The sequence below is a fragment of the Lytechinus variegatus genome, chromosome 9 (assembly GCF_018143015.1).
Source record: "Lytechinus variegatus isolate NC3 chromosome 9, Lvar_3.0, whole genome shotgun sequence".
In the NCBI taxonomy this organism is placed as follows: domain Eukaryota; kingdom Metazoa; phylum Echinodermata; class Echinoidea; order Temnopleuroida; family Toxopneustidae; genus Lytechinus; species Lytechinus variegatus.
Window position 1 is genome coordinate 21990239 of NC_054748.1, and position 26672 is coordinate 22016910.

General features: G+C 36.6%; 1 protein-coding gene across 1 annotated transcript; it reads left to right on the forward strand.

The window, feature by feature from the left end:
* Positions 1–5771: 5771 nt before the first annotated feature.
* LOC121421732 (synaptonemal complex protein 3-like) lies at positions 5772–26672 on the forward strand. The gene is made up of 9 exons (XM_041616514.1): positions 5772–5870; positions 7941–8112; positions 8669–8771; positions 9849–9883; positions 10557–10674; positions 11202–11301; positions 12626–12724; positions 15616–15720; positions 24322–26672. Exons 2-9 carry the CDS (start codon positions 7974–7976, stop codon positions 24373–24375), a joined length of 753 nt encoding a protein of 250 aa, XP_041472448.1. The 5' UTR covers positions 5772–5870; positions 7941–7973; the 3' UTR covers positions 24376–26672.

Sequence of the window (26672 nt, forward strand, 5' to 3'; positions counted from 1 at the left end):
GTTTTTTACAATGCACTGTTGCTGTGTTAGGCACACATTTTCTGTCAAGGAAAATGCATGTAGCTAAAGTATTAGTTATCGGCTTATCGCTATAGATTTGTACGTGTAGTTGACCTACAATGTGGAAAAGAAGTTGATCATGAATGTGTGTGTAAGAAGGTTTACCTGGTAATTTGAATATTTGCAGTCATATTTTTAAAATGTTACAGTCACGTCAACAACATCAATTCCAGGGCCTGTCTTACAAAGAGTTACGATTGATCTGATCAATCATAACTCTATGGATATCCATCGATGTCATAATTTGTTCTGCAGGAAATTTGCAAAATGTCCTTAGTAAGCAAAGAGGAACACAATTGTCAAGAAATGAATGAATTTATGAATATACATCATTTCTAGAAAATATTTTTAACAAACATGCATTCTAGATGTTGATGTGGCTGGATTTCCATAGTTGCGATTGATCAGATCGATCGCAACTCTTTGTAAGACGGGCCCCTGATTGATCAAAGCTGTTACGCTACTTCAAATGGCATACTTGTATCTGGTTGTGTTTGGAGGCAGTTTTGTTGGGACACTTTAGCATACGTGAACATGTATAGCACTAGTGGGGCAGACATGTGGTAAAGCTCTCTTTGTACTTTGTTAGGAATGTAGAAAAAAATAAGTTGTGACAGATCAATTAGGTTACCTTTCTGAGATTTTGTCATATTTTTACATAGTTAATGAATTCAATTTTGTAAGGAAAATTCAGGTTTTTATTGATTATAGGAGGAAATAATGTACCACTCATTCCGTCAAAAGTGAATACCGGTATTTAAACTTGCAACTAAGTAATTCCTCCCTTGAAAACTGGTTTAACTTGGGAGAATACCATGTAATGTATGAATTATAGCTTTACATATTTTATGTGTAAAAAAGATTATGATGCACACCTGTACAAATTGAAATATGTTGTCAATTTCACTTTTTTAATGAAATTCAGGTTTAAAATACTGGGATTTAGCAACTACAGGTATTCTCTGCCTAGGTTGAATCTTTGAGGACCTCAGATATATGTTTAACTTAATAGAAGAGGTACACATGTTTTGAATCATCTTGTCTTTAGAAATAATTTGACTTTGGCAAATATTCAACTTAATGGAATACCGAGTTACCTGTATTACTATTATGTTTGCAGCAAAGTTTCATTGTGGAAACTTCGCATAGAGGAAGGTTTGGGGAGTTTTTGTGATGACCATCAAATTACCTGGTTAAATTTCAGGTATTGTCTTGTGTCAGGGCACTGTCTCACAAAGAGTTTAGATCGATCTCAATTTTTTGAAACAATTCTGATGTAGCGTTATCATGTACGTGTACTTCATCAGAAGTCCCTTTTAAGTGCTCTACAATAATGCTTCGTAATTACCCTGGCTTTAGCATAGCAGACGATCCCATGTTCAGGGAATAATTTTCCCGGTGTCATATCGCAATTTGCTCCACATTTTTTAAAGGACAAGTCCACCCCAACAAAAACTTGATTTGAATAAAAAGAAAAAAATTCAACAAGCATAACACTGAAAATTTCAGCAAAATTGGATGTAAAATAAGAAAGTTATGGAATTTTTAAGTTTCGCATATTTTCAACAAAATAGTTATATGAACGAGCCAGTTACATCCAAACGAGAGAGTTGATGACATCACTCACTATTTCTTTTGTATTTTATTATATGAAATATGAAATATTTTTATTTTCTCGTCATTGTCATGTGAAATGAAGTTTCATTCCTCCCTGAACACGTGGAATTCCATTATTTTAACATTTTGTGCTTCAGGCAAGGAGGTCCTAATCGTCAAATTCGTAAAAATTGAAATATTGTATAATTCAAACAATAAAAAACAAAAGAAATAGTGAGTGATATCATCGACTCTCTCATTTGGATGTAACTGGCTCGTTCATATAACTTTTTTGTTGAAAATAAGTGAAACTTTGAAATGTCATAACTTTCTTATTTTACATCCGATTTTGATGAAATTTTCAGCATTGTGCTTGTCTGATTTTTCTTTATTGATTCAAACCAACATTTTTCTGAGGTGGACTTGACCTTTAAAGACTGCTACACATTTTTGTATAGCATATTTTTACAAATATGACTGTACATTTCTTAGTTGAAAGCTTTTCTCTTATGACCAAAAATGTAAAGCAAAATTATTCTTTGCATGTTTGTGAGACTGGACCCGGGTTAATATTAACTGCAAATATACAGCTAAGAATAGGATGTTGCACTGGTATATCAGGGGGGTGTTTCACAAAGATGTAATGTAAGTGTGACTTAGGGACGCACTTAAATGCTGACGCGTATACATGTGCAATCTTTATTGATCACGTGAATGTCATCTTAGCATGATCCAACCAATGCGATATACCTTTTATACTGTAAGCATTTAAGAGCAACTTGTTATTAATCTTTGTGAAACATCCCCTTGGAGCAATTGCATCTTTAAAGGGATGGTCCAGGCTGGAGATATTTCTATCTCAGTAAATAGAGTAAAATTCACAAAGCAAAATATTGACTTTAAAAGATTTGCATAATTCTGGTGAAACAGTTCTAGGCATGTCTTCATGAATATTCATTAGATGGGCTGATGATGTCATATCCCCACTTGGTCTTTTGTATTTTATTATATGAAATAAGGTTTATTCAAAAATGTTCTACCAAGAACTAAAACAATTGGATTGACAACTGATTAAGTGCATTAGTTATTTATTGCCGCAACTTATTTCATCTTAATGGAGACACATCATTTACACATGTATGAAAATATGAAACATTTATGATTTCATGTAATAACATAAGAAAAAGGAAAGTGGAGATGTGACATCAGCCCACCTAATGATTATTCATTACAATGTGCACGTAACTGCATGTATAGTGTTTTCACAAAATAATGATAAACTTTGAAATTCAGTATCTTTGTTATTTGTTATCCGATTTTGATGAAATTTTCAGCATTTTGCTCTGTGAATTTTACTTCCAGCCCAGACCATCCCTTTAATAACAAATGTTGAACTTTGGTTTGTAGGGTGCAAAAGGAAAAAGACACAATTATGCATTGGAAACATTCTCTGTAGATACCAAGCTGTCTCAGTCAGGTTTGGAAGAAGTCTTATTTTTATCATGTTGTATCACTGGATTTTGGATGAGAATTGAGAAATGGGATTGTACAATAACGTATCACTGCTAGATATATGTTTTGTAAAAAATGATACTTTGTTATTTTTTTCTGGAGAATAGTGTTTGTTCCGATTTGACTTTGGTCTTGGTCTTGATTAAGTCGATATTAGTCATGCCTGGATTGAAATTAATACACTTTATTTATTTTCAAGAAAATAACACAGACTTGTCGCCAGTATACTTTGTTTTGTCTGTAATTTGCTGATTTCCAAGTGTGGGGGCTGGTAGGCTTATTCTTGAATTTTAGGGCTGTATTCTGAACTGTGGCTTGAATAAATTCTAGCCGAATTCTGTGTTTAACTATGGAAAGCCAGTTGCGACACACTAACAGGATAAGTTCAATTTATCACCTTTCTTGACAATCAAATCACTTAAAACTATTTGGGAATAACTGAAGTACTTCATCATTTAAGCATTAGGAAAGGACACGGTAAAGATAAGAAGTAAACACTGGACAAGATGACATTTTTGGGCTTCCCATATTATTAGCACAGTTAGGCCATGGCAAATTAACCTAGGTTTCAGAATACTGGTCATCGTATTATCTTATTGTGCACGTGTGCCAATGAATAAGTGGGTTAGTCACTGGCGTATATGCACAACTTTTTTAGGCCCATACCTAAAATCTCGGCTGGTAGGTGTTTCAGAAATCTGTTTGCAAGTTACGAGCACACTTTCAAATGACTTGTGATCCTTTCTTACGTACTAAATCAACATCACTGAAAATTGGGTGTACCACAAGAAAGGTTCGTGAACCAGTCATTCGTAAAGTTCAAACATATCTTGCGCACAGCTTTATGAAGCAACCATCAGCATCGCTAAGCCACGCATATGTAACATATTCATAATATTTGTAAAAGACGGATCAGTTGGGAATGCAGGAAAATAATTCTGCTGGGCCCCGTCTTACAAAGTGAGTTACGATTGTTCCAATCAACCACAGCTATGGACAGCCTGCAAGGTTAACATCTAAAATAAATGTTTGTTCAAGATATTTTCTAAATATGATGTATATTCATACATTCACTGTTTTCTGGACAATTCGTTATGCTTCTCGTTTGTAAAGGACATTGTGCAAATTTCCTATAAAAAAATAATGACATGGATGGATTTCCATATGCTTGAGGTTAATCACATAAATTGTAACTCTTTGTAAGACGTGGCCCTGAAGTGAGACTCCTTCTAGCAGGTATTGAAGGTTCTAAACATTTTCAATAAGGTTTTCACATATCAGCATTGTTTTGTATATTATGGAGTTGGGTATGAAGAAATAAGATTTTTTTTAATTTCTGCATTAAAGGCATGGCACTGATTCATGGTGAGGTGCCTTAGCCATATTATGGACTCGAGGAGGGGGGCTGAATCAGCCTCTACCCCCGCCCCTCGAGATTGTGTGCGATTAATGTGAGATGCGAAAAACTTGCACCACAATATTTGTAAACTTGAAAAAAAAAAATCACTCTACACAATTTTTGGGGGGATGCAATCATTTTATAATTTACTTTCCAATTTAATTTCATGTGTTGGATAGCAAAATGATTTTTTCAACAATGTAGCAAAAAAAATAATAATAGATATATATAGATATATATCAAGAAAGATGTTAAGGGGGACAAATTACCCCCCCCCCCTATGTAATTTGGCTAGTACACTGACATAGTGTTCAGTAATGAAGTTAGCTTCTGTCATTGGGTATATACCAAGTTTACACTTGTTGCTATATGAGGCAGACCTCCAACTATATTGAATTTGGAAAAAAGAATCTGCATTTGAACCATCTCTTGTTTGATAGGATTTTGCTACTTACCGTACCGTATATATTTAGCTCTTATGTCCAATCCTATGGGAATTGCAATTTCTTTCCTATTTTTGAGCAAAATCATTCTTATTTTGCATTTAGATGTGTTGTGAGATCTGCTGGCAGCATTAATGAGTCCACTGTTGAATTATTTAATCAAAATTTGCAAAATTAATTGGATCACTGGTGCTCTTCATATTCTTAGTATCAAGCATGCATTTACCTCTCGGTAACATTAATTGAAATCTTTCTTGCATACTGAAATTAAGATTGATCTAAATTTATTATGAAATCAATCTCAGTTTGAATTTGATCATCATCTACAAGTCATTGTGATTTAGGTAATTTTTTTTTGTTTATTGACCTTTTCATGTGAAGAGGATAGAGGGGCCCAAAATCTACAAAATATTTACGAGCCCCCCCAAAAAAAAATAAATAAATAACTAAATAAATCTGGCGAATACTGTTGCCAAACAAGGAGTTGTTTATCAGCCAGGAAAAATTGATTAGCAATCGCAGTCACCCGTACAAATTGTTGCCTTCCAACGTCAGTTGTGCGTCCCTTGATTCTGATTCTAATTGACCACGTTCGACGACGCGACATGGAAACTTATTTGCATAATTGATTGCCGCAAAATTTTATTACTCCACTGCGCAGCGCGCGGTATATGTACGGCGCGAACGCGCGAATTTCGTGCATGATGATCGATATGTACGCGCATATGATCCATGATCGATATATCGAAAAGATCGCAGTGGAAGAGAAGCTTGACCCCCAAAAAGAAAGAAATAAGCAGCAGCACAACTTTTTCTTTGAAATTTCGGTAACTTCTACAACGTGTCGTGTATTGGAACCGGTAATGTATTTATTTTCCCTCTTTCCTGTAAAGAATGATGAGATGAGAGAATGAGAAAAAGTTTTAAAACTAAAAGTTACTCTGTGTAGACGCGGCGCGATCGAGTTTCACGAGGTAGTCCACCGGTGGTACACCTCGGGCGCCCCGGGCCGGCCCGGCAAAGCTGAGCTAGCCGTACCTCGAGCGAAGTTCGTGCAGGTAGTGAAGTGGAGTGGAGCCTGCACGAACTTCGCTCGAGGTAAGCTAGCCGGGCATCCTCCGGCAGTCAACCAACTGATTATCCGTGTAATATAACGTTAGTGCGACCTGGCCGGCATTTTAAGTTGGGCCAAATATTACTTTTTAGGGCTAAATCGTGGTTTCGGGAACCACTCGTCGATTTGTATACGAGCACTTGTGTACAAAGACAAAGTGAATGGAGGTGGAATCAATTAGGGCCTAGCCCTAGCCTAGGGAACCGTGCGTGTGACTGAATAAAGAAGTGAACAGTGGTTCCCAATTTCACGATAATGCCCTTTTATAGATGTTAGAGTTAGACCCTACTCTGTTACAGTATGGCAGTGAGTCCAAACTTTGCGGACGGTCATTATCTCCAAAACTAGCCAATATCCTTAAAATCTGACATCATCAATGTGAAAAGCGACCTAAAATTACCCTTCGCTGAAAGTTTCTTTAGGATTAGTCCAGTATTCATGAAAATATTGGCAAAAGATCGGCAAATTTGTCACCGTTAGCGCCCGTTTTGAAGAAAGCAACAAGCATCACGATATCACAATTTTACAAGCAGAAATCATAAAAAATGTGAGTTAAATGTGGTACTAACCGATTCCATAGCATTTTGCCATCAATCTGATATAAATATTTCACTTTTTGAGCTTGAGTCTTTGTTTAAATATCCACAAAAGCTTTGGTGCGCGAAGTTAGGTCACACTTTTTCTGAACGGTTTTCCAGCACAGCCCGCATTCGCCGATCGGAATAGATTTTTGAGATCGCGATACCGGCGAAACCCCGTGACCTACTTTACATTTTCGTCTATGATTTTATAGTTTACGATCTTGCCGTCAATGTGGTTACTATTTCTTGAATTGGTTTTGTATAAATTATGAATAATTTGTGGACAAAATTAAGCCTGATGAATATTTTTGAAAAGTGCGCGAAGTTTGGACACCCCATCATACTGAGTTTAACTAAGTTGAACTTGAACTTGATGTGAACAAAAAAGTGGGACTTGCCTGGACTTAATCTAATGTCATAGATCTGAGATCCAACTTTTTAGAGCTTTTTAGATTCTACTAGGCCTAGCCTAGTCCGGTATGTGTTGTTGGATCTAGAGTAGGCTCTTTCTAGACCTAGGCCTAACTTGTTAATGTTAGGCCTAGATCTACTCTAAGACTTTGATTGTGGTCCCCAGCCCAGTAAAGTATGTGTTCGTTGCGTATCTAATAATACTAGAATTGCGCAGACTAATGTTAAGGGGAACTTGCCATACTGGTCTAGCTAGGCTATGATATTGATTGATCAAACGTTAGGCTTAATGTTAGATCTAAACAATAACATTAAACACTGACATTGACAAGACAGAAAGTTAGACTAAATCTAGTCCTAAAAATTAATCTAGATCTGGCCTAACTAGTAACTTTGCCTAGTCTATATCTTGGTGGTTTAGTCTTAGTCTTAGATCTAAACCTGTTTTCACAAAATGTCCTGGCTCCTAATCCTACTCTGGCGGAGAAAAGACCTAGGTCTAGCTATAACGTTAGGTCTATATAGATCTTGTCAGAGATCCATCATCCTGAAGAAATTTTAGAGAGATCGATTTGAGGTCTAAATAACACACATCTTTTGATAAAGTATGTTATAGAATCTAGATCAGAACTACATGTAGGGTCTAACGTTAGACTCTGGATCCCTAGAAAAGTCTAGATCTAGAGATATACCTACCTTTGGCTGGCAAAGACTAATCTAATTAGATCTGATGTTATTTTGATGCCTATTATTACAGATCTAGATGATCCATACAAATACATTTTACTTATCGGTGCCATTATTTTTCTCCATTACTTTTGTAGATTCAAGTTGGATTCGAGTTAGATAGGATCACCATGCCCAGAGCTCCATCCAATTCCCGGAAGCAGAGTGGGGGAGGAGGAAAGAAGAAGCCTGCTGCCGAAGGAGCCAGTACAAGCAAGATGGATTTTGAAGACGATGCTAGCAGTATGGATCCCCTTGAGAATGATAAAGGTATTGAGTTGGTCTACCTTATTTACAGGGGCACCTTTCATAAAACTTGTTAAGGCAATGACAGTTTAAAGCTAATGAAATCATCCAGTTTGATTGGCTGATAGTAAACTTGTTATGGAAACTGCATTTACAACAAGTCTTTATGAAACGGGTCCCAAAAGTTTGTTTCATAGGCCATTGCAAAAATGAATTGCAAATCTATTTTGGGGACTGCCTAGCTTCATGGTATAAGTCTTGATACTAAGTTACAGTTTGGTCTATGCTATCTACTGCTGCATATATTCTGTACCTGGTTAATACATGTAATACTAATTACATGTATTAACCATAATTTTTTTCAGACCATGTTTACATTCTCCAAAAAGATTCTTGTGATGACATGTTGATCAACTCAGAATTTGTTTTGTTTTGTTGATATTTGTGTTCTTTTATTCTCTATCATTTGCATCTGGACTTGACAAAGTAGTTGATTAAGTGACTTTTATTAGAACATGTCAAACAGATAATTGTCTTTTCTTTTGTCAGTTTTGTGTCATATTTCTTTTTCTTTGGTCAGATGAGGACGATTCTGAAGTGAAGAAGGCAGGAAAGAAGCGATCCTATGACGACAGTGATGAAGAAGAAGAATTGGAATGCAACGCCCCAGGAATTAATATTGAGTGAGTATCGTCACAAGAAAGTGAAATGTTGATGTTTCACATCAAGAAAAATTGAAGGACTCGTTTTCCTATAATATGCAATGAGTTTGATTTTTAATGGATGAAACAAAATGAATAACCGAAAGAGAAAAATATGTATGGATAAGACTAGAAATAACATCAGCATTTGGAAGTTCTGCTATCATGAAACAATTAACATTTGCTACATACAGACCCAGTCAGCAATCTTTGAGCATAATTTCCACTTGATTTTACACTCGAGCAAGAACAAAGGAAGTGGTCCAGTGAATCTATTGTTCTCCTATTGTGGACCCGAGTGTAAAATTCGAGTGTAAACTATGCTCAAATATTGCTGACTGCCACTGTACTGGAGATGCAAATTATCATACAAATAATTGATATGAAATTTCAGACGTTTTTTTTTCATAAATTCAAATGCATGTTTATCCCACATTATTAATTACACTAAAGTCACTAGATTCGAATTGTTGAAACAAGTAAAATTTAAGTAATAAGATATTCATTTTTCTCCAACAATACCACATAGGTAACGCAGCAAGTCTAGTTCTGCCTGTGAAAAAATCACAGGCAGACTGGGTGGAATTTGAACCCATAACCTCCTGACCTGAGACCTCACACAGCAGTTGATGTGTAACCCTTGTGGCCATTGTTGGAGAAAAATGAATATCTTATTTACTTTTTTTATCCCCAACAAATTGACTATTCCTTTAATGCAAATCAGTATTAAAGTTAAAACATTGTTTTATTTCACAGAGCTTGTTTCAATGTAAATTTACAAGCTCATTCTGCAAGTTAATTGGTCAAGAGAAAGCTTAGGAGATTTCTAGCATAAATTGTTTGTTGTTGATCAAATGAAATATGGCTTATAAAGTGAAATTGACAGCCATTGTATCATTTAACTCTGCTTTAGAAATCCAATGAAATCATTCGATACCTACAGTACTTGCTATTGAAATTTTTCCAAATTTTTCTTTTTTAACTTGATAAAAAAAAGAGATATGATTTTATATTTGCATAATGATACAAATTTTCTCCTTTTATCATATATGTTTAAAGTGGAGAGATGCAGACAGTACTCCAGTCTTTTGGTGGTAAGTGAACTTTTTGGATTATTATCATTATTACGAAGCATCAAATTTCAGGGGGGGTGGTCCTCTCCCAGTTTATTCATAGCTAATGTAAAGATAACATATTACTGTATTCATACTAATAATTGGGATGAGATATTTCTTATTGCTATAAAGGGCAGAGAAATCCACATATATGTTTGTGGAGCGTTGTGGCCCAGTGGATAAGTCTTCTGACTTTGAATTAAACAGGGTTGTGGGTTCAAATCCCAGCCATGGCGTAATTTCCTTCAACAAGAAATGTATCCTCATTTGTGCTGCACTCGACCCAGGTGAGGTGAATGGGTTCCCGGCAGGATTAATTCCTTGACTGCATGAGTGCTGAAAGGCAGCTCGAGCTAAAGCAGGGGTAATAATAATAACAACGTACCTCAGAATAGAATATTTCTATTAGATGGCACTATATATAATTGCCTGTTATTATTATTATTAAATTAACTTGGTATATAAATTTATAATCTTTTTTCACAAACTATTATGAAGTCAGATACAAATAGAAATGCATGTAGATTGTAATAACTTGATAATTAATGCAATCAGTGAGGAGAGATTGCTCAAAAAAGGTTGTCAGGATTCATTTTTAAATGTAACTTCTTTCCCTTTTTGTCCTCCAACTTCTGTCACCGCTTTGCTGTAGCCGATATGAGGAAATCAATGAGTGGTAAAAAGAAACGTCTGGAAACGCTGACGCAACAAACCCTCAAATCCACCAACGTCAAAGTGGAAAAGATCTGGAAGATGCAACAGACGGAAAGGTATGACACCAAATTATCAGTAGGATCAGTCTTGAAAATTTGATTATTTTAGTGCATCTTTTTATTTCTATTTCATTTGTGCATGTTTGCCCCTGGTGTGGACAAACGGATGGATATTTGAATGAATATATTTTTACTAGGATCTTGTGCCTCATTTTGGAAAGAGAAACTGGAAATCTTACGAATAAATCATTGGATGAAAGATGATTGCAGTATGGATGCCCATGGGATTTGGTGATGTCTCCTTACCTTGCTTCTGTCATTATGGACTTGATAAAAGAACTTTGTTTAAATAGGCCCTTTAGTAATTAATTTCAACTTACGTGTTTGCATTTTGATGTTGATATGTCGGGCAAAGATTGAAATAAAGCTCGTCCTGGGATCTCTCTAAAGTTCTCTTAATGATGAGCTGCCAATCGTGATTCGGATTATTCATTTTTCTAGATAGATGACTAAATGCCTAGTATTGTTACCATTCTAAGAATCATGTTTCTGAATAAAAAATGCAATTATCTTGTTTCCTACAGACAGAGACTACATGCCGAGTACTCCAAGCAATTGACTACAGTACTAGACCAATGGGATACAGATATGAAGAAAATGAAAGAAAATGAGGAAAAGCTTCAGGTATGATAATCATTAAACTCCTCTTGGGCCTCTTACATTTAGTTTTTCAATAAATATACAGGACCCTCTTACATAAACCTTAGCGTATGATTACGAGACTCATTCCTGTCATTAATTTAAATGTAAGAATTCACTCAACTCCACATTTGGTAGCTTTATCATGTTATACAGGCCTGTTTCCTGATTGATTTTGAAAGTAAAGTTGTGATGTTTTTCTTCTCCAAACTTGAAAAAATTATTTTTAACAACACCCTGATGCATCTTATTCCACTGCACACACCCGGGTATTTAATTAAAGAGAAATACCAGTAGCAGTAAACGCTGATTTCATGAGAAAGTCTGTAAAACCAGGCTTAATTGTCAGTATATCATGGAGGATCTAGATCTGGTACAGTTACATAAACTGAACTTTATGAAATCTTCAAATCTACACTGAGAAATGTTCACACTGAAGATTACCAACACAGATAAGCACACGTGGGACAGTATTATTATTGCTCTGAATGTTGGCCCGATGCTTGACGCGAATCCTGTGCTTATTTGCTAATTTCTCAGAAATTACACAGTTTCTTCCCGAATCATTTGGCACATATTTTTATTTATACGAACAGACACTTTGTGGTCATTTCATTGGATTCTGTACGAACTCATTTTGATATCGTTACCACAACTGGCATTTACCTTTAAACTAGATTTCAATCAGACTTTTTTTTGTGAAACACCCCTCTGGTATCAAACCTCAGCGAGGTGTCTCACAAAAGGTAAATGCTAGTTTTGGTAACGAAATCAAAATAAGTTCGTAAGAATCCAATAAAATCACCAAAGTGTCTGTTTGTATAAATAAAACGCATGTGCCAAAGGATTCTGGAAGAAATTGTGTAATTGCTGAGAAATCAGCAAATAAGCACAGGATTCGGGTAGAGTGTCAGGCCCGACGCTCTAAGCAATAATTATACATTGTCCTACGTGCACTTATCTGTGTTGGGGATCTTCGGTGTGAACATTTTTCAGCATAGATTTCAAGATTTCACAAAGTTCAGTTAATGTAACTGTACCAGATCTAGATCCTCGATGATATACTGACAATTAAGCCTTGTTTTACAGACTTTCTCATGAAATCAATGTTTACTGCAACTACTGGAATTTCTCTTTAAAAGTGACTTATTAATTTAGAAATATGGATCACCATATTGGTCAAATCTTGCTCAAAAGAGGATATGCATAATGACTACTGCATTTGATGTTACACATCTTTGTGAGCACCCCCGTGGTAACTGTAGTCTGAAATAATTTTCTAACTAAGCATCCCATGTTTTTGATGCAGACGATGTTGAAGCAGCAGCAGAGGGTCGTTCAGCAGTCTTGCATAGCCATGAATCAGCGCCTCAAGAACGTCCGACAACTCTTTGAACAATACAATAAGGTATGTTCTAGGCCCGTTTCGGGTACACGTGTACACGCACGGTCAAGTCAGTGCACGTGTACTAAATTCCATCACCGTGTACACGGTAGCATCTGCATAAACAAGCTCACAGCCTCACATTAAATCTTAGTTCTCAGACACTGCACATGTTTTAATTACTAATATGTCAACATATTTCAATTAATCCAGAGTGAGTTCACTTCCAAAATCGCCAATTTAATCCACATTCTTTCTGGAGACTCACGTTTTTGTACCACGAAATCGGCACGAAATGGGTCTGCTCCGGTCTCAAAAGCTCGAAAGCGTTGCTCAATCACACTCAGAGTCAATTTGAGAATCACCAATTGCGATAGCGATCATCGCTACAACTTACGTGTTATACGCTCGCACACAAGCCTACAAACAAACGCTCTTCAAATTGGCAACAATATTATGAAAATTAATCGATAACTTCAGTTACACTTATTCTGCAGCGATCTGTGCATGCATGTACGGTACAGTATACAAAATGCGCATCCACCGAGCGTCGGCGATAGCCCCCTGCACTGATTTTCTTTTGCATTCTTTATTAATTTAATGCGCTGCTAAGCCGAGTAAACTTTTAATTTGCACCAATTTTTGTGGATTGATACTTCAAACTTCTCAGGTAAGCTTTAAAACCGTGACTTAGGCTATATAGACCCCTTTTTATGACATATTGATGCAGGTCCGTGTCGACATGAAAACAGAACTCGCTCTCACAGTGTTTACAACGTGTACACGACCGAAAAACACGCCGTGTACACGTGCATCAAAAATGGACTTTCAAAACGGGCCTAGTATGTTCAGTCTGTTCACACACAATATCATTGGTAACCATTCAGCTCAAAGATGATAGAAAGAAGGAGAGAAAGGGGAGACCTCAATCAAACATAACGAATCATTACACAAATGGACAAATCAAACCCGGACAATTACTTCCAGAGAGTAGAGTAGGCCCGTTTCGGGTACACGCACGGTCAAGTCAGTGCACGTGTACTAAATTCCATCACCGTGTACACGGTAGCAGCTGCATAAACAAGCTCACAGCCTCACATTAAATCTTAGTTCTCAGACACTGCACATGTTTTAATTACTAATATGTCAACATATTTCAATTAATCCAGAGTGAGTTCACTTCCAAAATCGCCAATTTAATCCACATTCTTTCTGGAGACTCACGTTTTTGTACCATGAAATCGGCACGAAATGGGTCTGCTCCGGTCTCAAAAGCTCGAAAGCGTTGCTCAATCACACTCAGAGTCAATTTGAGAATCACCAATTGCGATAGCGATCATCGCTATAACTTACGTGTTATACGCTCGCACACAAGCCTACAAACAAACGCTCTTCAAATTGGCAACATAATAATGAAAATTAATCGATAACCTCAGTTACACTTATTCTGCAGCGATCTGTGCATGCATGTACGGTACAGTATACAAAATGCGCATCCACCGAGCGTCGGCGATAGCTAGGGCCCTGCACTGATTTTCTTTTGCATTCTTTATTAATTTAATGCGCTGCTAAGCCGAGTAAACTTTTAATTTGCACCAATTTTTGTGGATTGATACTTCAAACTTCTCAGGTAAGCTTTAAAACCGTGACTTAGGCTATATAGACCCCTTTTTATGACATATTGATGCGGGTCCGTGTCGACATGAAAACAGAACTCGCTCTCACAGTGTTTACAACGTGTACACGTGTACACGACCGAAAAACACGCCGTGTACACGTGCATCAAAAATGGACTTTCAAAACGGGCCTAGAGTAGAGTGTGCCAGAACAAGGGGACACTCCCTTAAATTTGCCAAGCAATGATCTAGACTGGATATAAGGAAACACTTCTTTAGCCAAAGGGTTGTCAATCGATGGAATAAACTCCCACAGTCCACAATTGAGGCACCAACACTCCTGCAATTTAAGACAAAATTGGGTTTTTAAATGGGCTCTAAGAGCCTCCTTAACCCTGCCACACTCATCTGTACACCCTCATGAGATGTGAGATGTGGCCATCAAGGTAACTTCAAAGTAGTTTGATACTGTCACTCTTCCATGTAGTAGCCAATATTGAGAGCAAAGGTGAAGTTTTTCTTAATAATAATAATAATATGCAACATTTATATAGCGCTTAATACAAATGTTCCTGAGCGCTGCGTACTATTACCCCGGTTTTAGTACGGCTACCCTGATCGGGCGCATTGAGCATTCAAGGAATTTCTTTCTACTGGGTACCCATTTACTACACCTGGGTCGAGAGTGGCAAATGTAGATAAATGCATTGCCAAAGGACGCCAGTGCTGCGGTGGGGTTTGAACCTGGACCTTGTGGTTTACAGTCAGTTTTTCTTGTAAAATCACAAAGCAAAAGCAAATTTCATCAAGCAATACGTGTAGTTCTATATACTTGGAATAAAACCCTGCTTGAAACCTATGGCCACTGTCATTTACCCACATCAATCATGTTTATTTAAAGATTTGACGAAAAACAAAAATTAATGAATACCGTACAAATCGTAACCGGCATTTACCTAGAATAATTCTCCACAAAAAGTAGAAGGCTCTTTTCAGACAATTCTAGGTTACCACCATTGCAAACTTTCCAAATAGTTTATCCTGTACTGCCGTCAATATGTTTAAATTTTGAGATACAAGGATTTGAAATTCCAGCACTTTTACATTATTTTCTCTATCCATTGACTGTTTGTTGTTCTTTTGTTTGTTTGTTTTCTGTTCTTACAGACAGTGGGAAATAGTTTATTCTTTACTGCCCTCAAAACTTTTGTATTCTGAGATACAAGGTTTAAACATGCCAGCAATGTCATGTCCTTTCCCCTATTCATTGACGGTTGTTTTTCTTTGCTGTTCCTGCAGACGATGGGAGAGCTGGAGCAGTGTCATCAAGGCCAGCAGACCAATGTTCAAGGAGAACTGAAGAAGGAGCTGAACCTCCTTCATAAGAAGATCCTCATGGATACAGTGAGTAATCAAAGATGATAGGAGATAGAGAAAACAGAGAAGAAGAGGGGGAATGAGAGAAAGAGAAGGAGGAGGAAAAGGAAGTGAAGGAGGAGAAGAATAAGAAGAAGGGGGAGAAGACAAGAAGTGATGAGAAAAAGGAAGAGGATGGATGGATGGATGGATGGGTGGGTGGGTGGGTGGGTGGGTGGATGGATGGATGGATGGGTGGATGGATGGGTGGGTGGGTGGGTGGGTGGATGGATGGGTGGGTGGGTGGGTGGAAGGAAGGAGGGAGGGAGGAGTGGGGAAGGGAAAAAATAAGAGAGAAATCTTCAGTAATTATGAAAATGAAAACAATAACCATGAGGACAGAAAAGAAAAGGAGGAATGGGAAGAAGAGCGAGGAGGAAAAGAGGAGGAGAAAGACTTGTGTATCTTCTAAAATATATCAGTTGATATTTGTGGTTATTGCTGAGATGGGCCTTCTACAGCAAGTCTAGTGCATGAATATTTAGAGTCTTAAATATTCAGTGCCTGAGTTGGATCCAGTTGGAACCATGTAGCACTCATTCTTTTGTTCAATCCCTGCCCCTAAAACACATTTACATCTTGCCTATAGTGCAGGAAGTACCACTTCCCTCTTCTCAACTGTATTGGGGCACTGTAGCAAATTCTGGACTAGCGCCCTCTTTAGACGTACCTTTTATTAATTTGGACTACAAGTACTTCATACTTTTAACAACCGTCCATTATTAGCTTTGTTTTGCTCAATTGTTATAGAGTTTTTCTTGTTGTAATGTTTGTTTTGTTGAGTTTTGTTTTTGCAACATATCCATACTGTTTATCACTAATTGAATGGGCTGAAGAGATCTGATTTTGCTGAGTTCATGATTGGAAATATATTCTTTATATGAATTATAACAGTATAATTAGGTCGGGAAATAACCTTAGATATGAATGCATCCTTTACTATACATGTACAACTGTACTTCTGCTGCTGCTGCTGCTACTACTACTACTACACGTTATACATCAACTACTAACAACATCTGTACTACTAATAAAGATAATACTGATAGAAATGTCTTCCAACACTACTCCAGTGGTCAAAGTACTAATAGTACTAGTTTACAGGCCTGTGAAATCTCCGCTATTTAGCGGAAATCCGCTATTTTCATTTTTAAGACCGATTTCAATTTCCGCTTTTTTCCTGTGTTCCATTTCCGTTTTTTCTAAGTCAAAATTCCGCTATTTTATCCAAAACGGCTGGAAAACAAGTCTAGGTAAATGGATGCGAGCAGAATGTGTGTGTTGTGAATACGGGGCCTTGTATTTTGCCTTCGCGAAGTTTCGAATGTTTAGTAACTCTGTGAAAACTGCTGCGGATCACACCATGCACCGTTGCCGTTGTTGGCATACAAGCGCAAAGCAGCGGCTCAAATCGCGATATTTTGCGACTGGTAAATACGTCTGTAAGGATGATGACGTCATCCAAGATGGCAACTTACGTTGACCAACGAAAGGATCGAAGATGACGATGTTTCGATCATTATTTCAAAGGAATTAGCGGTAACTGCGGTCTAAGGTATGATATTTCTGAATTTTAAACATTTTTCGTAAATGTGGATGTGATTTCTTTTTCATAATGTGACATTTTATGTACAAAAAAAACGATCGGAAAATCGGGTTTCCACTGTTAGATCTAACGTTACTGCTAAAATACGTTGTCTGTACGTACGGGCCTCCAAGCTCTTCAGTCTATGTATTGGCGAGTGAGCCAACGCAGTTCAGCGGAACAACCAAAATACAGAGACTGAAGCTTTTGGTCTAGAATACACCATGAATCGTGATGGGCAAATGCAGCGGCTTGGCGATAGTATATAGTAAGGTAAATTTTCAGATTTTTCCGCTATTTTTGTCTCACCTGCGAAGCAGAGTGAGACTATAGGCGCCGCTTTTCCGATGGCGGCGGCGTCAACATCAAATCTTAACCTGAGGTTAAGTTTTTGAAATGACGTCATAACTTAGAAAGTATATGGACCTAGTTAATAAAACTTGGCCATAAGGTTAATCAAGTATTACTGAACATCCTATTAGAGTTTCATGTCACATGACCAAGGTCAAAGGTCATTTAGGGTCAATGAACTTAGACCATGTTGGAGGGATCAACATCGAAATCTTAACCTGAGGTTAAGTTTTTGAAATGTCGTCATAACTTAGAAAATATATGGACCTAGTTCATGAAACTTGGACATAAGGTTAATCAAGTATCGCTGAACATCCTGCACGAGTTTCACGTCACATGACCAAGGTCAAAGGTCATTTAGGGTCAATGAACTTTGGCCGAATTGCAGATATCTGTTGAATTCCCATCATAACTTTGAAAGTTTATGGATCTGATTCATGAAACTTGGACATAATAGTAATCAAGCATCACTGAACATTTTGTGCAAGTTTCAGGTCTCATGATTAAGGTCAAAGGTCATTTAGGGTCAATGAACTTTGGCCGAATTGGGGGCATCTGTTTAATTACCATCATAACTTTGAAAGTTTATTAGTCTAGTTCATTAAACTTGGATATTATACTAATCAAGTATCTTTGAACATCCTGTGCACGTTTCAGGTCACATGACCAAGGTCAAAGGTCAATGAACTTTGGCCGAACTGGGTGTATCTGTTGAATTACCATCATAACTTTGAAAGTTTATGGATCTGATTCATGAAACTTGTACATAAGAGTAATCAAGTATCACTGAACATCCTGTGCGAGTTTCAGGTCACATGATCAAGGTCACAGGTCATGTAAGGTCAATGAACTTTGGCCATGTTGGGGTTTTTTGTTGAATAACCATCATATCTCTGTAAGTTTATTGGTCTAGTTCATAAAAAGTGGACATAAGAGTAACCATGTATCACTGAACATCTTGTGCGAGTTAGAGTAGTATTCAAAGTCAGCACTGCTGCTATATTGAACCGCGTGGTGCAGGTGAGACGGCCAGAGGCATTCCACTTGTTTGGTTTTATAAACCATTGGCCCTTTTCTCTCTTTTGACATGAACTGATCTACCTTGTTATTGCATTTCCTTTTCCAAAGTGATTTTATCTCGCCTGCCTTGACCCAAATTATGGTCAATATCATATCATGTCGACATTTTGGTCATTCTACTGTGTAAATTTTGCTTACCCAATTCGGGCAAGTAGTTTTGGTCTTTACTTCAAAACACTTGCCCGACTCTAACTTTAACTTGCCCCGGGCAATCGGGCAAGTGCTTATGTAGCACCCTGAAATTTATTACAGCCAATAGGAAGAGGGCCAATTCTTTCTTCAATCTTCATCATCATTGTTTTTGTCATTTCTTTTTTCTCCTCATCTGCTTTTTTTTTTTTGGGGGGGGGCTTTTCATAATTTCTTGGTCCTCCCCCCCCCCCTTTTTTTCCCCCTTCTCCTTCCACCATGCATTGTTATCCTCCTTTTTTTCCTTCTACCTCTTATATTTCTTTCTCTTTCATTATGATTGTTTTCGTATGATTGATATTTTCTCTTTATTATTCATTGTCGTAAATATGAGAGTCATTGTTGTTGCCATTGTTAAAACGTACCTCCCATTGAGCGCAATGCTATAGAAAGAACCAATCTTTGAAGTCATTGATCCAACTTATCCTTTTTATATAAGAATAATAATTTGTCTTTTCAGGCAATGTAAATGGTTTAATTCACTGATTGTCATAAATATCATGATAGTCATTGTTGTCATCAGATCATACCCCCATCGAGTCCAACCATGATAGAAATAAAACGCCTTTGTAGTTTCTTAATCTAACATTTTTATGTAAAAATAAGAAGTTGTCTTCTTTGGCATTGTATTATGGTTTTGATTCACTTGGACCACAAGTAGAGTCTCATTCTCAGGTCATCTTAACACCATCCTGGTTAAACTGACTTACCCCCTTTCACACGGTAAAAAAAAATTAATTTGAATGATGATTCCAGTGAAAAATAAGGCTGATTACGAATTTTTAGCACACGTGAAATCAAAGGAGAATCATAAACGCTAATCACAATCATGAATTCAAATTCTACTCCGGAGGTGAATTTCAATTTAGTTTCACTCAAATCATGGTACAAATTTTACTTGTGAAAGGCTTGACCTCCAAAACTTCTTTGGGGGTGGAGCTTACATGTTTTTTCAAGCACTTCCGTAGGTAATACAATTGTCATGCACTCATCGTATCAATGCAGTGCTTTGATTGACAAGTCACAGGACGCATTCCGCCTTCGCTCAGGAATTCAAATTCAAATCACAGTTTTCGAGTGAGCGTGTGAAAGGTCCAATAATTCTTAAGATGAAATGCAATCATGAATACTATGATTCAAGATTAACGTGTGAAAAGGCCCTCAGTTTCTTCTCAGTCTTTGTCATTTTGTCAAACCATCCCTGATCTATTCATCATTACTCCATAAAGGCCAGAATCCACAATGTCTAATCACTGCTTAGTCTGCCTTCAAAATAAGTCTGGTTCATAAAATTTAAAATTTATACGTATAGACTCAGATGTGTTAGGTCAGGTCAATATTAGTCAAATCAGTAAAGCCTAACTGGAAATTATACATAAGTATGTGGGCTAAATTGAAATTAGACCAAATGGTAGTTGATGTAGAGGCGACCGCACACCTCACGATTGGTCTGCGACCCGATTTCGGAATAAAATGTTGTAGAATTTGATGCTAATATTGAGACTTGGAATATCTTACTGTGAATGTTGGAAATCGTCAGACGAATACCTCTAGATGTTCAAATATGTGATTATGCTATCGTCTGTCTTAGAATAAAAGCGAATGTAATACCTAGTCGTAATTACGATTGGCTACGATTTGAAACTAAGTTGGCCTTTACTCCGAAATAAAGATTTGCAATCTTTCAAAATGGTGATATTGATTAGTATTATTTCAATTAATTTTAACCTCAAATAAAATGATATGTTCCATTCACATTTTCAGAAAATGAGCAAAGTGCGATCTGTTCCAAAATCGGATCGCGAACAGTCGTAAGGTGTGCGGTGTACGTAAACTAAAATTAGACTATGTGGGATGAGACCAAATGGTTTAATAGTAGATGATGAACTATAAAGATGTGTCAGATCAAGTGGATATTAGCCAAGTGGGTATACATGTAGACATGGTAGACAAAATGGTAAATTGGCTAAATGGCACTTTAGGACAAATGGTTATTTGATGAACTGATTTTAAAGAGAAAAAAAAATAAAATTAGACCATACGGGTTGAGAACAAATGGTTAGTAGATGAACTGCCATTTGTTGACAAACAAAGATGTAGCATGTGGAATGAGAACAAACGGCCCAGCCAAACGGAAAGTAGACACAGTGGGTCCGGGTGAAGACCAGAGGGCAATTACCTCTTAATGATCCATCATAAAATTGTACTAGTACTTGTGCAAATGAAAAGACATACAATGGTCACTGTGAAAGACTACTACTACTAGTAGCCTGCATGCACAGACTCTTATATCGTCATACGCACAACGAACAGTCCTCTCTGCGCACTTCGATGCGAAAGTTAAGTTTGCAGAAAACGCATTTAAAGAAAAGCTTTTTTAAGACCAGGCCAGCAATAAGTGCACCTACAAGGAGAGCAAATTGTTTACGGTTGTCTTCGTTCAAAAGTTCAGGTTCCAAAGTTTTATCCTGTATCTTTATATTTTCTTGAAGTTATTTACAGTGGGCATCGTAACAGAGAGGAATAGATACAGTGCACTATCGCGCCTCGCGATTTCCCACAAACTGTCCGCTCTGTTACGATGCCCACTGTAGCGTAAATAATTAACTTCAAGAAAATTTAAAGATACGGGACAACACTTTGTAACCTGAACTATAAAACGAAGACACCAGTAAACAATTTGCTCTCCTTGAAGGTGCACTTATTGCTGGTTTAAAAAAAACTTTTCTGTAAGTGCGTTTCTGCCAAACTATCTTTCGCATCGAAGTGCGCAGAGAGGACGGTTCGTGGTGCTTGATATGACACGATATGACACATTAACCAATTATACCATGTGTAGAGTAAAGACTAGACTCCAAACTATCTGTCTATGTCAAATAAGAGCCAACCTCTCTACATAGTGAATATAGTCTCACTAATTCAGACTCTGCTGAACAGTCTGCATCATGCGAATTGCGAACACCCCCGGGGGGGGGGGCAGTCAAATATATTGCTGTACACATGCGGGACCCAAAAAACATGTTTAAAGGGGTGTTTTTTCAGTTTTGGACGCGGTCTGTGCATGGACTCGTTAGGGTATCAAAAACCTAGATTTTCAAGAAAAAGGGTGGTTTTGAAAGATTGGTCAATCACGGGTCAAATGTATAAATTTTTAGGTATTTTTTTTCCCCAAAGTTTTTTTTAAGACTAGCCAAACTGATAAGAGTATTTTTCCCCCAAGCTTTTTCCCCGAGGTCATATTTTGGCGACAACTTGTTTAGGGGGTGTTTGGAAATTCCTTGATCACGTGTGTGTACAGCAATATATTTGACTGCCCCCCCCCCCCTCCCGGGCGAAAACCAAGGGTCTGGGCTTGAAAACTAGTGAATGACTGGTCGCTATTAATGTGTTAGATTTCAATAATACCCACCGATATGGAATCAAGTTCATTTAATATGACCATGCTCTGTTTATCATTTAGAGGCATTTATTGTAAACAATAGTAACCTAATATACCAGTAAGTTATTGAATATGGTATCAAAACCAAGTTTCAAGGGTTATAGCTTCAATATCATTCATCAGTATTATTAATGATTTTGTTTTTTGATGGCAATCCATTATACCAGCAGACAAAGAATAAACCATTGACCAAAAAAAAGTGCCACTTTTGCTGCATGGAATTCACAAGAGAGGTTTGAACTGGGAGGGAGTCAGTCCAAATTAAGGACTATTCCTATATCAAAGCTACCAAGTAGTACTGGTTTCTGTAATACGAACTCTGAAATGAGAATTTATACTGATGGTTTCATGGAAAAAGACGATTTCTAAAGTTTTATTTGTAGATGTTTGTCTTATGCTTTTTCTTTGAAAATACTGATTTCTCACCAAAATACTGGTTTTCAGGTTTTAAAATAATGAAATGTTCTTGATCAGTTTGGTAATGGTAGCTCAGCTATTTCTCATTTAAAGGTCAAGTACACCCCCAGAAAAAATATGATTTGAGTAAATAGAGAAAAATCAAACTAGCATAACATTGAAAATTTCATCAAAATCGGATGAAAAATAAAAAAAAAAGTTGACATTTTAAAGTTTATTTTATTTTTCACAAAATATTGATATGCACAACTCAGTCACATGCAAATGAGACAGTTGATGTCCCTCACTCACTATTTGTTTTGCTTTTTATTGTTTGAATAATATAATATTTCATTTTTTACAGATTTGACAATAAGGACTGTCTTGACTGAAACATAAAGTATTGAACAATGCCTTTTTCCATATGAATACATGTACTATATGCCCTAATAATTCCTGACTAAATTAATTGTAAATGTTTCACTTTGATTTAGGTCAATATTGTTTTGTCACTTGGAAATGGGGCAAGTTTTTGCAAAAGGCAAAGAAAAAGCAAAGATGAAGGGAAGATTTGGAAATTCTTACAATGTGAATTAAAAGCATTATGGAATATGGCATGATTAGTCAACTCAAAATGCCCTTTTTCACTATAAATTATGATTAGTATTAATGATATAAATATCATTACCTCATCACAATGAAATGAAAGTTGTACACTTATTATACCAGACCCTGCTCCTTGAGGAAATAGTTGACTCAATTATTTTCCTTTTTCTCTTTTATTTCCCCATTTTATTTCACCATCTGTGGTGCAACCCAGGAATTGGAAAATTAAATTCCAAGCAAAAAAAAAATGACCAGTCAAGGGTAATTTCCTTCTATATGTTTGCCTTGAATGAAACACAAAAAGTGTTAGACAAACAAACTGGTGATCGTTAAGAAAATGTAGGAACAAATCATGGGAGAGCTGTCATTTGTTAGTGAGGTCATTCACAGCATGCTGCTGATGAGGGGGATTTCCCCCAATTTCTCATTGTGATGTCATACCCGTATGTTCCCAGTGCAGTGTTTTCATTAAATTCTGTTTTATATGCTAATCATTACACTCAAAATTGACAAAGCAAATTAAAAACAAATAATGATTTTTTTTTAATGTAATTGAAAAATTTGTTGAAATTTTTTGTATATATTATTATCATTAGATTTGACTTGTTAATATATTCTCCTTTTTTAATATGAAAATGAATGGAAAAGTCAAGAATGCTGCCAATATGAGGACAAAAGAATAACAATATTGACATAATAAAAGCTGTATACCGTATCTCTATTGGTAATGGCGCAGTCACACTTCCTCTACGCCCGCTGTACGGCGAGTCGGAAACGATCGTTTTAACTAATATTATTCAAACCACCCATATGTAGCTGGTACAAAAAATGTTGAAACGGCTGTTTTGGACTTGCTGTACGGCCAACGTAGGGAAATTGTGACTGTGCCATGAATGTGCTCTCTTTGATCCTTTTTATATCCTTTTTCATTCATCCCATGCAGCAACATCAAGAAATGGCCAACTTCCGAAAGTCCTTACAATCCATGTTCTTCTAGAGGTCAAACTGGGGTCATTTCAAGGTCAAAGTTCACCCACTGGTCACTCATGAATACTCAAAGAAACTCACTCAAGTTATCGTTCATATTATATCCAACAGAAGTGCATGAGTATCCCGGGTGAGTAACCTCTCCCAATAGCAGAATTTTTTTCAGTGCAGTTCTTCATAAAAAAATCCTTTAATGTTGAATGCAAACAATCATTAATGAAGATATGACAGGATGTCTCCATTGTTATGACCATTTGACAATTGTTTAGGGAAACTGCTTACCAACATTATACAGGGTGTTCACTTCTATTGGGCAAAAAGAAAATAGTTTTTATTGTACCTTCAGTATATCAATAGACAAATCATTTCACGACTGATCCTGGAAGAAATTTTTTAAATGATCGAGTCATAGGGAACCATTAAAAAATTGAAATTTATGCATTTGATATTACATAACATAGGGCAACTGCTGGTATATGACATCACAAATCCAAAACTTTAAAATTCTGATAACTTTCTTATAAATCTATGATGGATTTTCCTCAAACCTTCACCAATATTTTTTTCCCTTCTATTTTTATAACAAACTTTTCATCAGGGTGAACTCCCCTTTAAAGTAATAAACCTTTTTAGGCTGTGACACTTCTGACCTGTCTTGGTCATACTCAAATGAGCAGATAGAATGAAAATATTAAAAAAAAACTGAGGAAATGGCCAAAGAAAAGAAGGAAATTTTGTTACTTCGATTCAATATATTTCTTGCATTTAAAAATGTGTTTGTGTGAAGTTGTCAAAAGTTTTAGAAATCACTTATAATACATGTAAAAATTACCACTTAAAAAAGGGCATAGAGTATATGTTATAGGCTCTGACCCTCTGACACCTCTACTGTGTGATGTAATAAAAATGTTTACTAACCAAAATCAATTCCATCAATATTTTGATAACTTTTGCTACACATTTACTCTCAAAACACAAGTCAAACTGTACACTTATTTCGTATCAGGTATTTGTTACTTTATTAATATCATTCCGTGTTTATCTAATTCCAGTATGACGTGTATATAATCTAAAATTAGAATGTTCTGTTAGTACTATATGGAGATCACAACTACTCCAGTTGGATGTAGGCCAAATTGTGTGAATGAATTATCTGTCCCATTAGTAGTATTTCCTGAAGATGACACTAAGTACATACTCTGTATGAAATGACTTAGCACTTCACGTGTTTCTGTCAACGTTTAAGGGGAAGTTCAACATGAAAACTTGTGGTTTGATTTGAAGTATTCTATGAGCTTGCTTCTATATTGGTATGGGCCGAAAAGTGCAAGCAAAGGACATAACCTTCCCCTTCAAACTTCCAGTGTCACGTGAGTGCAATGTATGCGCCCTCAATATGGTTATTTCAGATATAAACATTGTTTATATGAATATTTATGCATGGCTGGAAATCCCAGGGGGACACAATTAATGTCCCCCTACTATTTCTGGTCTTTTATGATGGTAAGAAATACATCACTGGTCTTTCATGATGGTATGTATTTTAGGATGAGATGAGCTTATTTTTGGGGTAATAACTTTTTTTTTGGGGGGGGTCAAATTTTCCAGCCCCTTGTCCCCCCTACCTTTAGGGGGAGATTTCCGGCCCTGTTTTTATGCACTGAAACCATATGGTTTGATTAAATTCTAGAAGCCAGCTTTCAAATTGGTAAAAGTTCAAGCAAGGAGACATGTCCCCCCCCCCTTCAAATTTCTAGTCTCACTCTGTATGCATTCTAGATATGATTATTTCATAGTTTATATAAATATTTTTATACCCTGAAACAATTTTGTTTAATTAGAGTAAACTCAAGCTTCTGTCCAAATCGATCTGTACTGAAAGGGACAAGCAACTAAAATGACATATCTTCCCCTGAACTTCTTCTATTCTCACAAAATATACACATTGTATGCATCCTAAATATATACAGGTATGATTATTTCAGATATGAATAATGTTTATAACCTGGAAACCATTTAGTTTGATAGAGTATGCTGTGAGCTTCTATGTTGGTCTGTACCCAAAAGTACAAGCAAAAAGACATTCCTTTCCCCATTCTCACAGTAATACATTGTATTTTATTATATCAAATGTGAATATATGTAAATATTGTTAAACCATTTGGTTTATTGATATTCTACATGTATGAGAATACATGTTCTTTGATATTGGTCTGTACTGTAAAGTACAAGCACACACTGTAAAAACTGGTATTAAAACTGACACCAATTGGTGTTAATAGAGGACCACACCCTGAGGTGTTAAAA